The following is a 14,474-nucleotide window of genomic DNA, read 5'->3' as shown; positions in this document are numbered from 1 at the left end:
TGTGGTGGAGGTGGGGTGGGGGGGGGGGGGGGGGGGGTGGGGATTGGGGTACAGAGTGAGAGTTAAGTCGTTTGTACGTGAACACGGCAATGATGTTACATATGTATGCAAACCGTTGTGTGTAAGATGTTTTTTTGTTGGGATGAGCAAGCCACCAAGTGATATCGGGTGGGCCGCCCGACCACCTAGCTAAATAAATTGCAGTTGACAGAAAACTGGCATGTGATGCGGTACTGGGGTTGCTAGGATTTCCCCCATGTCTGTATCACTTAATGATTTTAATTGATATTATGCCCTAATGTAGTAAGCTGTCCAGCTCATTAAAATAAATTGCAATTGACTAAAGTTTGCCATGACATGGGGGCTGCTAAAACGGCCTATTGACGTGGCCCCTTAAATTTACTATATGTTTATGTATACTTACTAATGGTGTTTCTGTTCATAGAAGTATGTTATACTCTCTCTGTTCCAAAATCAAAATACAGGATGTATGACTTTTATTGATTGTCAAATTTTCTAAAGTTTGACAAAAAAATTATCAGGATAACAATATAAAACCAACATATTATGAAAATATGGTTCACAATGATCTTCATTTGACAGTGTGGATGTTGATTTTTTTTTTGTTATAAGGTTGATCAAACTTTAGAAAATTTGACAATCGATAAAAGTTAAACGCACTACACTTTGGAATATAGGGAGTATACCATATGGTTAACCTGTAAGCCAAAACCTTGGTAATTAACACAAAACGTATACATTAGGCCATTTTTGTGCCCTCAATTGTACCTGACCCGCTAACTACACCATGCCCAATTAGCTTTCCCCAACCCAATTATTAACAATGATGGAGTTGATTAGGACGGATTGTAACTAGACTGAATCTAATATACAAAGAGGTGGGCTAGACACTGTAACGTGGAAGGTCACACCAATAAAGGCTGGAAAATTACTAAACCAAATAGTAAGCCTTGTGAAGTTGATCAGTTCAGGGCTGGCAATCGGATCGGGTATCTAAAAGATAAAACGCATAGGAAAAAAATATGTTCCCAATGTGAGAGTCATTTACTTGCCACATTCCGATATGTAGGTAATCAGGAACCAGAAGAATTAGTTAAATGGGGTAAAAACGGTCGTACTTTTACAAACAAGAGTAAAATGTGGCACACAAATTAATTAAAATGAGATAAACACTGTCAAGTGAAAATAGACACTCCCATGAAATAAACTGCCATTGACAAAAGTTTACGATGGGGTTGCTCCGTTGCTAGGACGGCCTCTCGACGTGCTCCTTTAATCTTTCTAAATGTTTGTGCAGACCTAGTGGGTGTTCTTGTTTATATAAGTATGCTATATACGATAGGGTTAACATGTAAGCCGATCGAAACCTCAGTAATACTCTGCATGCCATGGAGGCGTTAAGCTTTTGTGCCATCTCCCTAGCCACGGTAATCTTCCTTTGGTTTCTCAAGCTCACAGCCTCTTGGGGCGACAAAAGCAAACCCGCCAAGAAGAACCTGCCCCCGGGGCCATGGACGCTTCCCATCATCGGCAGCCTCCACCACCTCATCGGTGGCCTCCCACACCGCAAGATGACGGAGCTCTCTCGCCAGCACGGCCCGCTGATGCTCCTCAAGTTCGGGGAGGTCCCAAACGTGGTGGTCTCGAGCGCCGAGGCGGCGGAGCTGGTGATGAGGACCCACGACCTCGCGTTCGCGACCCGCCCCCGCAGCGTGACGCTCGACATCGTCGGCTCCGGCGGCAAAGGGATCGTCCTGGCCCCCTACGGCGACCACTGGCGCCAGATGCGGAAGCTCTGCATCGTCGAGCTCCTGAGCGCCAGGCAGGTGAAGCGGATGGAGTCCATCAGGGCGGAGGAGGTGGCCCAGCTCCTCCGCTCCATCTCCGCCGCCCCCTCCGCCATCGTCAACCTCAGCGAGGCGATGGCGGTCTTCTCCAACGACATCATCGCGCGCGCGGTGTTCGGCGGAAAGTGCGCCCGGCAGAGCGAGTACCTCCGCGAGCACGGAGAGGTCGTGCGGCTCGTGGCGGGCTTCAACCCGGTCGATCTCTACCCGTCGTCGCGCCTCGTGCGGTGGCTGAGCTCCGGCGAGCGGAACATCCGGAGGTGCCATGGCGGCATCCAGCGCATCATCGGCGACATCATCGACGCGCGCAAGGCTGAGCGCGATGGGCAGGGTCCCTGCAGCATCGACGATGAGGACTTTCTGGATGTGCTGCTCAGGCTGCAGGAGGAGGACACCTTGGCGTTCCCTCTAACGCCAGAGACTATGGGCGCGGTCATCTTTGTGAGTATATATTCATCTACCTTAATGTTCTAGTACATCTCTAGCGTGGTTCTGGCCGTCAGGAGTCAGGACAAGCTTATAAGCATGAACTACAATCACATCTGTTTTTTTTTCTTTTTAGGAAAAAGAGAGATTTATATATTTACTAGCATTGATACACTCATCAGATACGAAAGAAGAAATGGGGCATCGATCATTAGCAATAATTTTTACTAGCATCAATAACGTCCTTTCTATATATATATTACAGAATACAAGTAGGATGACTCGGCTTAATAAATTGGATATGCAAGATAAATTAGCTAACTGGATACATCTCCCAATTGAGGACATTTGGCATATTTATATGTACATGTAGGAGCACTTGTTTTCTAACTTTTATTGAGCTGTGGCAATCTTTAAGCGACAACATGATAGGTAAACTATTTGGTGTCACTATCCGCTCGAACATGATCTGATGTTTCTTCTCTTGTTATATACTGTACAATCTATTTCTCCTTTCTAATCACTCTACGTGCATATCCATAACCTGTCTAGGACATGTTTGGAGCCGGCAGTGAGACCTCCACGACCACTTTGGATTGGGCTATGTCGGAGCTCTTGAGTACCCCCGAATCTATGGCGAAAGCGCAGCTAGAGGTTCGGAAAGCACTAAGACAAGAAGGAGCTGTCATCACTAATACAGAACTTAGTGAACTGCAGTACTTGCGGATGGTCATCAAAGAGGTGTTTAGGTTGCATCCCCCTGGTCCTCTACTCGTCCCCCGAGAGGCTAGAGAAGACTGTGAAATCATGGGTTACGACATTCCGAAGGGCACCAAAATACTCATTAACTCCTTCGCAATTTCAAGGGATCCTAGATACTGGGACAACCCAGAAGCTTTCAGACCAGAGAGATTTGAGAACAAAAATGTGGATTATAAGGGAACAGACTTTGAGTTCACTCCATTTGGTGCTGGGCGACGGCAGTGTCCTGGGATGTTGTTTGGGACGTCAACCATGGAGATTGCATTAGCAAACCTTCTATACCATTTTGATTGGGTGCTTCCTGATGGAGCCAACCCGAAGTCGTTGGACATGTCTGAGAAGTTTGGGATGGCCGTAGGTAGGAAGTCTGACTTGAAGCTCATAGCCATTCCAAGTACATAGTCATCTATGTTTACCAACATGGTTATACAGTTTCTTATGTTTACCTAATATGGTTGTATAGTCCTCTATGTTCACCGAATAAGATTATATACATTTGGACTTTCCTTGCACAAGCATTTCTGTTTGTGTTTTCTTGAGGGAAAAACAGTAGGGTTATTTAGGTTAAAAACCTACTGTAAAATTTATAGAGTGAAAGAAGTTAATTACAAGCAGAGTGTGGATTTGTACCGAGTGTAAGTTATCTGAAAGAATCACTCCAAGTCCAAAAATTAGCATACTTCTCTGTTTTTGCTCTATGGAAAACAAGATTCAGCATTTCAGCTCTTCCTTGAAGATTTTTTTGCATCTGTTTTTGTTTTACGAACCACACAAGAGTTGTGCGCCTTTTTGAATTAAGAAGGAGGCCGAAGCCAAAGGTCTACAAGGAACTCCACGGACTTAAAAAGCAAAACAAAAAACACAACAACGCAGGCTACTCTCTCAGACAACCCACGATGTTCCACCTCTCAATTTCTAGTCTAATCTCACAGATTTTTTAGCATCTGTATAAACTTGGTTGTGTTACATTGGGGATGCAATCATTGTCCCTCCAGATACTGCAGGAAACAAGTGTGGCCATCTCCAATTCTCCATATGATCTCCATATGAAATGGCACGTTGAGCTGCTGCTTGATGGCTGGGAATTTTGGTGAATAGAGGGTTGGGTGCAAATGTGGGGCAGACATATTTCCAACATGCCAATGCAAATGGCCAGTTAAAAAATAGGTGGTCCGAGAAGCGGGGCCCTCATGGCGGATTGGGACGGCGTACCTCACAATTTTTCCTACTGATGGCTGGGCAATTAAGAAAATGGATAAGATGAGGAGAAATTTGTTATGGGCAGGGGATGATCAAGCGCATGGAGGAAAATGCTTAGTAAATTGGGTGAAGGTCTGCAGACCAAAGAAGCTTGGTTGTTTGGGAATAAAAAATATTCAGTGTTACAGTAGAGCTCTCAGGTTGCAATAGCCATGGTTTCAGTGGGATATGCAGGCTAGACCGTGGTTGGGATCTAAGGTTCCATGCAATGACAGTGACCTGCTCTTATTTGCAGCTTGCATGATGATTCGGATTGGGGACGGATGCAAGACTTGGTTTTGGACTGATCGGTGGTTACAGGGGAGGCACCAAAGGAAATTGTGCAGGAAAATTTCAAAATGGCTAGAAAGAAGCCAATTCGGGTGTCTGATGCTCTGATCGAAGGAAGATGGTTTCAAGATGTGCGGCAGATTGTTTCTGTCCAGGCGATTGATCAGCTGGTGACGCTCTGGGGTCGTTTGTAATTGGTTCAACTAAATGATGGGCCGGATCGCATTTGCTGGATGTTTTCGGTAGATGGTCTATATTCTGCTGGGTCGGCTTACAAGGCGCACTTTTTGCAGTCTATTCCTCTGCCTCTGCTGAATTCTGTTTGGTCCATCAAGGGAGAGGGGAAGGTCAAATTTTTCATGTGGTTGTTGTTGCAGAATCGTCTCTGGACGGCTGATAGGCTGGCTGTTAGAGGGTGGCCACACAGTACATTATGTCTTTTCTGTGATCAGGTTCAGGAGGGGGCGGCACACCTCATGCTTCATTGCACTTATGCCAAGGAGGTCTGGCACAACTGCGCTGTTCGATGGCTGAGGATCGCGGCAATTGTGGCAGCAAGTTCTTCGTTGAAAATTTGGTGGCGGCAAATTGTTTCTGGACCAAAATCGGTATCCATCCTTTTTTGTTTCTATTCGTCGAAGGTTACAATTTCTTCTTTATTCGGGTCTGTCTCTTGGCCCTCTTTTGCTTAGGTTCAGGGGAGGTAGTGCACGAACAGAGCGGAAGGAAATATGGCGGGGGACAAATTTATTGTGATTGTGAGCAAATAGAATTGCTTGACTTGTTCGATTAAGTTCAATTTAGAACTTACAGAAATTTTGCAAAAAAAACGTAAACTTTTCCGTTGAAGGGTGGTTTTTTTTAGGCTAGTTGAGTAGTTTTGATTAAGGTTTTATTAGTTTATTACTCTAAGCCAAAAATCAGTCTCTAAGTGCAATGGCGGTGATTATTGTTTGGCACTTATGGAAAGAGAGGAACCTCAGAGTTTCAACAGAAGGAGAAGACGGTTGCTGTTTGTTGTCAGATGATTGATGAAGAGTTCAACCTCTTGATGGAGGTGCGAGAGAATTAGGAAGATTTGCTTTTTCTTGTTTACCGAATTGTGGCTCTGTTTTAGTTCCTTGATCATTGTTCTTCCTCTTGTTGGGGCATTTTAGGCTGTATTAGGTGAACTGTATTCTTCTCTTCTAATTGAAAATGCAGTACAACTGCCAGGTTCGTCAAAAAAAAAAGGCGGTCCCTTGATTCCAACTGAAGGCTATCACAAAGAACACATTAAAAGGAGGGGAGGTGAAAATTCATGTATAATGGTTTTAGATTGTCAGTTCCGGATGTTTATTGTTTCTGTAACAAAAGGGTTCTGGCGAATAAGCTGTCAACATCAGGTATATATGGTTTTGTATTGTCACTTCCGTATGATATAAAATAACATAAGTTGTACTAGTTGCTAATGCCCAAATTAGGCATCTAGAATTCTAGATGTACCAGTGGTAGTTCAGGCCGAAACAAGAATAAATCATGAGCAATATGTGTGGCGCGTAGAAACATGAATTAACCTCCCCATAGCATAGTATATAGCAAACGGATGTCTCCTCTCAGGGACTTTACAAAATGGGCCACGGAGCCTGACATTATCATATCTACCTCAGTCATACTTCAGCATCAATGAGATAGTTATGATGCTTCTACACAAAAGTGGGCAACGGAGCAAATGAAGGATCACTCTGATAATAAGATATGCTTTCAACCTGATACTGGGTAGGTAATGCTCACAACAAGCCCGAAGTGGTCACTAGCTAATACAGGTAGTTCCAATTTGCGGACTTCTTTGCGGACTTTTTTCTCCTTCAAGTATGTGATTCCAGGTATAGCGTCCATCCCAACCATCTCGATGCTGCTGATTTTGAAATCTGCCAACTTGCAGACAAAACGATCCAATCTCTTCTGCAGATTGCGGTTGCCTGATAGCATGCCATTAGCTTTTGTGTCGTATGTCCAGCCGTTTTCACCTGGCTTCAACTCAGCCCAAGCATCAATCCAGCCATCTGGCAAAGGAAACGGCCCATCTGCTTTGTCGTCCCAGTTCATGTCCCCACAAAATATTACATTGCGGTGGTCCCCCAAAATCGTCAGAGATTCATTTGCCTGAGCTACTCGTTCCTTGCTGTAAGTCTGATCCCACCGAGGAGGTCCAAGGCATGGGCTCTCTAGGTGGCTTGTCGCCAGCACCAACTTGATCGCACCTTCAATGTTGACTTCTGCCATGCACAGTTCCCTTCCCATGATTGAGTTAGCAAATGGGATGCAGTCAAAAGAATTCGGAGGCAACTTGCTCATCTGCAATTATTACAATCAAGTTATGTTACAGAAGTACATGAATATGTAAAGCAGGATACATGTTCTCCAGCTGAAAGGGGACAACAGGAAGTTTAAAAGCAGTATCACTTCAGGAGGAGCATAATTCAAGTAATTAGACTAGCACTGGAAAGAACCATGGCATCACAATTCACAGGTTCCAATCAAACACCTTGATTACAAAATTACAGTATATGAGCTTCCTTGTGACTCTTTATTTTTATGACGGAAGATGTGTTACAATTAGCAATTTGCACAGCGTAGCAACTCAATCAGTATCCACATGTGCACGTGTTCGCACAGTAGGGCAAGGTGATCTATACTGAGACTAGATGGGCACAACAGAATCACTGATCTTATATTTACTGATTGAAGGTTCCTTTTGATCCTCCATGTGTAATCCTAGAGAAATAACAAACAAATCCATCCGATCTGACCGTCCATTGATCTATACCTTCCACAGTTCCATGCTTCGAGTTGGTGTCCTTCATGTACATCTCACAGGCTTAAGAACTCAGGGCTTCATGTTTCTTTGTTCCCTGATCTCCCTCTTATTTTCTCTTCAGTTTCCCCTGATAGGTTTTGAGATGCTTCTAATTATTTCATTTTATTTCTGGACATGTACTTCGATGCAACGTAGTTTTCATTGTACCATTACTCTAAATATATAAGAAATTTGTGGCAGAATACAAAAAACAAATGTACTATTCTTCTACTCAAATGTAGGTGATTTTGTTTAATCTGAATATGATCATCCTGGGGTCATCCCTTCGGTGTTATCTGTCATCATGCTGTTCATAGTTTACATGGAGTAATCCTAGCCTTAGTTCCATCCCAGTCTTAAATTGGCTTTGCTTTTGCAAATTAGAGATATATGTTATGTGTTATCTGATCATTCAGTGCTTCACTTTATCCATCTGGTTAGCCTGATATCAATGAAGGCAATATCACAAAGACTGCATCCTCTCAAAAAAATTAAAAATTACTAGACTGCATACTGTACTCCAGGTTCTAGAAACCCTGTTGTTTCTTATTATTCTTAAATTATTATTACTAATGTGTCCATTTGTGCGCTCTGTTGGAGACTTTCCATAAGAGATTAAGAGGAAAGCCTAACTAAACAGTTACTTTATGACTTTATGTACTACGATCTTGCAAATAGCATGCATCCAAGCAGATTCAATTCAGCCGTGCTTCATTAGAAACTGTTTTAGGGGAGCAAGATAGCCGGGCTATGGAGCACACATGACAATACTACGTAAATTGCATAAAGTTGGATTCCGAGTGTAAAGCAGAATTAACGTCTAACAGTAAGATTTAACTGGAAGTTTATTGACTTTTTGTCCAGATTAACAGACTTTTGTTTTCCATGGTCTATGTATCTTCAAAACTTTGAGCCCTGGGAACACATATTGGTACATGATTACAGAATTACTCCCTGTTGACCATTGTTGTATATTATTCCTTTGATGATCAGCTTGACTAACATCTATTTGTTTAATGCTTGCAAAGCCATACCAAATGCCATTATTCAATCTTTTGGTTGACTTAACGTTCGAAAAAATAGATTAATTTTAACTGGGCACTGTGTTGAAAATTTAAGGTGCTCACTGGAACCAACTGCAATAAGCTTGCTAGAACGCTGTGCATGTAGTCTGCCCACTGAATCTAAACCTAGTATCCCCACCAAAAAAATCTAAACCTAAGTAGACCTCATATATTTCCAAGAAAATCATAGTTTGGTATGTTGATTCATGAACCGTTCTCTAATGGGATTATGAAAAATCAACAATAACTTGGTGTGATATAATTATGAAAACATCCGGTTTTAAGTTTTAACACAGCTATATGGGAATAACGGAAATATAATCTTCTGGACATTAGTACATGTTTGCGGATCCGTATTTCTTAGTTTTCCAAAAATAATAATATAATACCTACAAATTCCATGTGCAATAAAAGTTGCTAAATACTCACCTAATCACCTTGCCCGTGGAGGTGCACGTGTTGGTGACTAGTGTTTCATAACATCAGAAACTATGAAGTGATTTAGCTCACATTATTGAAACATCCTTGAGGTACTCTTAAGGTACAAAGTGGAAACTAAAAATTGAGATGCTACAAACAGGAGTAGTATCTAAACAGTGACATGAGAGGAATTCTAACTAGACATACCATCGTTATCCCTATCTCGCAAAAAATAAAGTTATGTCAAACATCATAAGGCGAAACTCATAAAACTGAGCACAAAATATATGTAAAAGCATTTGGATTAACCACATGAGAAATGTATCTATTTATTTTCTGTTCAAAATACTTTTATAAGGGTCTGTTTGGAAGTTTGAATAGAATTGGGTCAACAGCCAACAGGAGGAGGAATTGGATCTATTGCAGTGTCTTCGGTCCATCATATCAAAAGTGTTACACTTGTTGTCGAGAAGAAGCCAGGCAAACACATTGAGTTTAGCTCTTAAGGAACACATTTACTTATCCAGATCCAACCCAGAACCAAATCTGGTTGGAAATTCCCAAAATGATGCAGGTAATACTTCTGGGAGTAGGCGAGCGATCGCCCCAGACAACTCCAAACATCAAATTCAGAGTTTGATAACTGAGTAGAATAATGATCTCAATGACCTCCAGTTCTTGAAAAGCTTGGGCAGAGAGCGGCAGGTTGAAGAGAGATAGGTAATTATCAGAATCAATAACACTTCTAACAGCAAGGCTCTCATTTTTAATGTACGAAAAACATCTTGGAAAGGGGCAGCAAGAACACCATGGCCCCAATCATCCTTCCAAAACAGATCCAACTTCTCAAGAGGAATTGATCTGTGATTCCATTTCTGTTGTTTGGATGGCTTCTGAATCTGTATGGTGGCATTAAGGGTATGTTTTGTTTGTGCCAAGAGTTGCCCTACCAAAAGTTGTCAGCCATTGGCTAGCCAAAATATCGGTCAAGAATTTCTTACCTCGGATGGCCAAAAAATTGGCAAGATTTGTGAAGGGATTGTGAGATGGATTGGCAAGATTTTATAGGAAACAAAAAAAACTGGCAACCAACCAAGCAAACAACAAATCTTCAAAGGCTGCAAAAAATTTGGTAGGGTAAATATATTCACAAACCAAACATACCCTAAAACAAATCCAATCTCCAAAACTGTTTTGATGCTACTGCTATGAATTGTCCAATCAGAGTCCCTTTCTTCCACATGACCCAAGTGTCATGTACTCATCTCTTATCCCCAGCCAGTGCCAAGCGAGCTTCCACCAGGGAAGGGCTACCCGCAACCTCCCTTTTACTCTACAGATCGAAAGAGCATCCTCAGTGAAATGACAGCTAGAGGCATAGCTCAGGATATCGGTACCCAGCCCAGGAGCTTACAAAGAAAGGAGCTGGTGATTGAGCCCTCAAGGGAGCATCAGGGATCTACAACAGGGATCCTCTTTGCGCTGCTCGACGTAACCAATGTGCCCGTCTAACTGGTAGAGCTTGTGCGACCAAGCGTCAGGAATGGTGAATGGAGTTCCTCATGACCAAGCAGCGGCAGTGAGCAGATCTGTCTGTGGATGGGGAGGAAGAAGCTGGAGGGGCCAGTGATCATGGTCACCATGCGGCAAAGATTTGGCCAGAGATGGAGAAGAAGTTGGAAACAGTGGTGCTCGAGGGAGCAAAGCCTGAGGCTGTGCTTGTCAATGTAGCTTGTGACAGTGGCAGTAAAAACAATATTAACTTCCACGATGCTTCAACCCAAGCCATCTATGAAGTTTGAGTAAAGGATTAGTGAATACCTGCATGCAGTAATATGGTCTTTCCATAGCCATCTTATGTGATAATGAACATTTGTATTCTGGCCACCAGTCAGACTTTCGAAGAAGCAGATATATGTTTGGTGTAATCTCCTGCAGTTCCAGACATTAGGGACATTCAGAAAGGAAAAAGAAATAACTCAAAGTTCAAATCAACAAATTCTGGACCTGGAAGCATATAAGATCTGGGCAGTGGTGCCGAATAAGATCTCCAAGGGCATACATCCTTCTGGAAAGTTCCAAATCCTCCCGAAACCAGACATTATAGGTCATGATTTTGATGGTCTTCTTATCCAAATGAGTCACAGGATTTTCTGTGAACAGGAATGAAATCAGAATCTAACTTGCATTAAGTACCTAGCTCATATGTTTTCTTAATCAGTTTACACAAAGAGAAAATATTCAATGGTTTCAATTTTCAAACATATCTTAGACGGACATGTTAGAAACTTTAGGCACCATGCTGAGTTATACTTGTGGATAACATGAAATTAACTAAATGTATATTATTATTGTTTTTGTCAAAAGAGCTGCTCAGTATCAGTTGACAAGCATGATTTTCCATCAACAAATAGCAATGCCATTATCACCAGCATGCTGTCAGTATACATATAAGCAACGTTTAAACTAACTGACAGCTGACAAACCTAAAGCCAGATGAATTCTGACTGCCGGTACTGAACCGAGAACAGATAAAATGGTTCTGCTGTATAACTGATCACCAAATTCTTTTAAATACCACCTCCATAACAAAATACATGACTTCCTAGAAGGTGTGCAGACAGACTTCTCTACCTTCGATAACTAATTAACCAAAACCCTTTTTGATGTGTTACGTAAAAATTATACAATTGGATCTGACATGAAAAATTGTTTGAATTATACGACTTCTATAATTTTTTTACTAGCATATACTCCCTCCATCCCATATTAGGTGACTCAAATTTGCCGAAATATGGATGTATCTATACCTAAAAAGCGTCTAGATACATGTAATATTTCGGCACTTAATATGGGACGGAGGGAGTAGTACATATAAAAAATCAATGGTCAAAGTTGCATCTTGGAGACTGTCCATATCAAAATCGAGCTCATCTGCAGGTCCACCAAGTCATACAACACCAAGAGACGCTCCAAAGGACAAAAGTGAACATTATATTGGGTAACAAAAGTAGTGCATTAAGCAGAAACTTAATTTGCAACAAAGGTAAACCCCAAACACAAAGAAGACACCATAAACTACAAGCATATCTATCACTGTACATCAATTTTGCTAGGTAGTTTACCATGTCCTGCAGTTCGGCATCTTTGTAATACGACACAAGAACTCTGCTTGCTTCCAGGTGGCAATATTATTACTGACAGATTGATTTTACCAAACAACACAATAGTTTCCGGTCCATGGTCAAACAATGTGAAATCGGTAGCACTATTCTCCTTTTATCTCAGTAATTCTAGTCAATTTCTCACAATTTAAGATGAGTCGGGCTGAAGTTCTACAGTATCATTCAGATGAAAAGACCACATCAATCAGGACAAACTTAATGGACAAGTGATTCTTGGCACATTTTAAGATCGCTAACAGAGAAAACCAATACTCAATTTAAAAAAAATATGTAAACCCTAAATAAACCTTTTTTGGCGGTCGCTTCGTCCCTTTCGTTCACGTCGCCGCCCGCGTCAGCACACAGGTCGACGACTTCCGGCGACGCTGCGCGACCTCGCTTCCTCGAGCACCCACGGAGCGGGAGAAATGGGGCACCGGCGATGGTGGCCAAGTCCAAGGCATCACCATCAACCTCCACGGGACGCGCGGCGCCGCAAGCATCGCAGGTGGGGGAGATGCTGGGGTTCAAGAGAGTGCAACGGACGCAGGACCAGTGCGGCGGCGGGCTGCATGCTGCCGATCCAAGCAGCGGTACCCTCACGGCGGATTTGGACGGCGAAGGCGACGTCATTGCTGGGGAGAGGAGGTCGAGGGTTTGGGCACAAGGGAACGGCCGAGGAGGCTATTTCTGAATTCAAATTAACCGCAGCTATTTCTGGGTTCTGGGTTTTTTAAACCGCGACGAAAGGGGAAGAAATGTCGAAAGGTTCCATCCGAACAAGAATACAGTATGATATTTTTTCCATTAAAAAAATACTATTCCTCCATCAATAAAAGATGTCTCAACTTTGAATAAATTTGAATGCATCTTTACACTAAGTCATGTCTAGATACATTCAAATTTTGACAAACTTGAGACATTTTTTGTTGGACGGAGTGTGTATGATATTTTTTTAAATGAAACTAATATGTTTTAATAACAACGGTTGATTTTTCTAAACAGGTACATAATAGACATGTCACCGACATGATAGGACGGGTTCGCTCCAGTTGCCATGTATTTTCCGTCCGCAGGACGGGTTCGCTCCAGTTGCCATGTATTTTCCGTCCGCACAAAGTACGGTTATACAGTGATTGTCTATCAATGTCTCTTCTGCATGGCAAGATGGGTGGCCGGTGAAATCACTTCGTTCCATCCATCAGATGTGGCAAGATTTGTTGGTTTGGTTTCCCTTGTACTTAATTACCGCAAAATTCCAAGAAAATTAGGACCAAACTAACCTTTGAAACTGCCTTCCAACGGGCCAACATAGACTGAGAATTTTTGGGACTCATACTTCCGTTGAGTTAGATCATCCACGATTTTCACAAATATTGGATGTATAAATGTCTCCATGCCAGTGAATTGACGGATATGTCACCTACCACTGAAAGAATAGTGCCGATTAAATCCTGAAATAATCCAGGAAAATGTGACACCCATGTGTCAAGTCTAGGATTTGAATCTGGGTGGGCTGGTTCCACCGCAAGGAACCAAACCGCCTGAGCCTCCAATTTAAGAGGCACCTAACATATATACACATGGTTTATATGCAAATTAAGTTTCAAAGAAGAGTAGTTCAAAACTTCCATCACCATCCACCTCCTAGCAAGAAAACAGCCAACTCTCTAGTAGCAAATATGGAGTTAACAAGTTTTATGCATACTCTTGGTAAAAAAAAAGTTTTATGCATACAAACAAAGATCTAAGAAACAGAAACACTCCTGTATCGTCTCCAAGGTATAGCCAACACAACACGATGCAACATGTACGATGCAATTACAGCAGAAGCGTATGGTCTCCTCCATGGCCTGCAACTGACGGTGCAAATGTGCTGCAAATGGTTGGTTGTTAGCTCTGATAATATGAAAGTAATAAACGTGATGCAAGAAGGACGGTAGTCCTTTGGTCTGTCTGCAATGGTCTTGGAGTGATGCTCCCTCCTAGCTTGGGAGTTCATTAAGGCCGGTCGCAGCGCTCGTCGTTTAACAAGCGTCCCATCTATACCATCTCATCTAAAGAACAGTCCATGATACTAGTATCCGAGTGCAAAGTTTTTTCTTCCGTCTCTACAATAAATTGGGAATAAATTCTCTCTGGGATTTTCTACGGACCCCTGGTCCTGGCTCTCTCTCCACACACTCTCCCCATGCATCAGGCAGCCATGTTTTCTCTCTACTTCTCACATCTCAGAAAAATTGCTTGCCAGATCTGACCTCGATGGACGTCCATAGAGCTCATGACCTGACAAAGTGGATTCGTATTGATGTTACAAGAACGTGGAAGACAGGAATTTGAAGATGGTAACTCATGGAGCACGAATTTTTGAGAGGAAAATTGAGAAGCCCGTTCCTGTAGC

The 14,474-nt window shown here is 42.4% G+C and overlaps 2 protein-coding genes across 2 annotated transcripts; one reads left to right on the top strand and one right to left on the bottom strand.

The window, feature by feature from the left end:
• The first annotated feature begins 1,183 nt into the window (after positions 1-1,183).
• LOC100841604 (premnaspirodiene oxygenase) lies at positions 1,184-3,664 on the top strand. Its single transcript, XM_003581079.4, has 2 exons — positions 1,184-2,309; positions 2,847-3,664. The coding sequence occupies exons 1-2, from the start codon at positions 1,410-1,412 to the stop codon at positions 3,456-3,458; spliced, it is 1,512 nt and encodes a 503-aa protein (XP_003581127.1). The 5' UTR covers positions 1,184-1,409; the 3' UTR covers positions 3,459-3,664.
• A 2,441-nt stretch (positions 3,665-6,105) lies between these two features.
• Positions 6,106-12,779, bottom strand: LOC100841299. The gene is made up of 4 exons (XM_003581078.4): positions 12,382-12,779; positions 10,917-11,062; positions 10,731-10,841; positions 6,106-6,923 (listed from the first exon to the last, which is right to left on the bottom strand). The coding sequence occupies exons 1-4, from the start codon at positions 12,704-12,706 to the stop codon at positions 6,330-6,332; spliced, it is 1,176 nt and encodes a 391-aa protein (XP_003581126.1). The 5' UTR covers positions 12,707-12,779; the 3' UTR covers positions 6,106-6,329.
• Between the last annotated feature and the right edge of the window lie 1,695 nt (positions 12,780-14,474).

The sequence above is a fragment of the Brachypodium distachyon genome, chromosome 5 (assembly GCF_000005505.3).
Source record: "Brachypodium distachyon strain Bd21 chromosome 5, Brachypodium_distachyon_v3.0, whole genome shotgun sequence".
NCBI lineage: Eukaryota > Viridiplantae > Streptophyta > Magnoliopsida > Poales > Poaceae > Brachypodium > Brachypodium distachyon.
Note: the sequence above shows the minus strand (reverse complement) of the source record. Positions and strands in the feature narration are given on the sequence as shown.

Coding starts and splice junctions, on each gene's coding strand:
- LOC100841604 (XM_003581079.4), top strand. CDS start 1,410: ATGGAGGCGTTAAGCTTTTGTGCCATCTCCCTAGCCACGGTAATCTTC. Junction 2,310..2,846: donor CTATGGGCGCGGTCATCTTT/GTGAGTATATAT, acceptor TAACCTGTCTAG/GACATGTTTGGAGCCGGCAG.
- LOC100841299 (XM_003581078.4), bottom strand. CDS start 12,706: ATGACGTCGCCTTCGCCGTCCAAATCCGCCGTGAGGGTACCGCTGCTT. Junction 11,063..12,381: donor CGAAGCGACCGCCAAAAAAG/GTTTATTTAGGG, acceptor TCCTGTTCACAG/AAAATCCTGTGACTCATTTG. Junction 6,924..10,730: donor GACCATATTACTGCATGCAG/GTATTCACTAAT, acceptor TAATAATTGCAG/ATGAGCAAGTTGCCTCCGAA.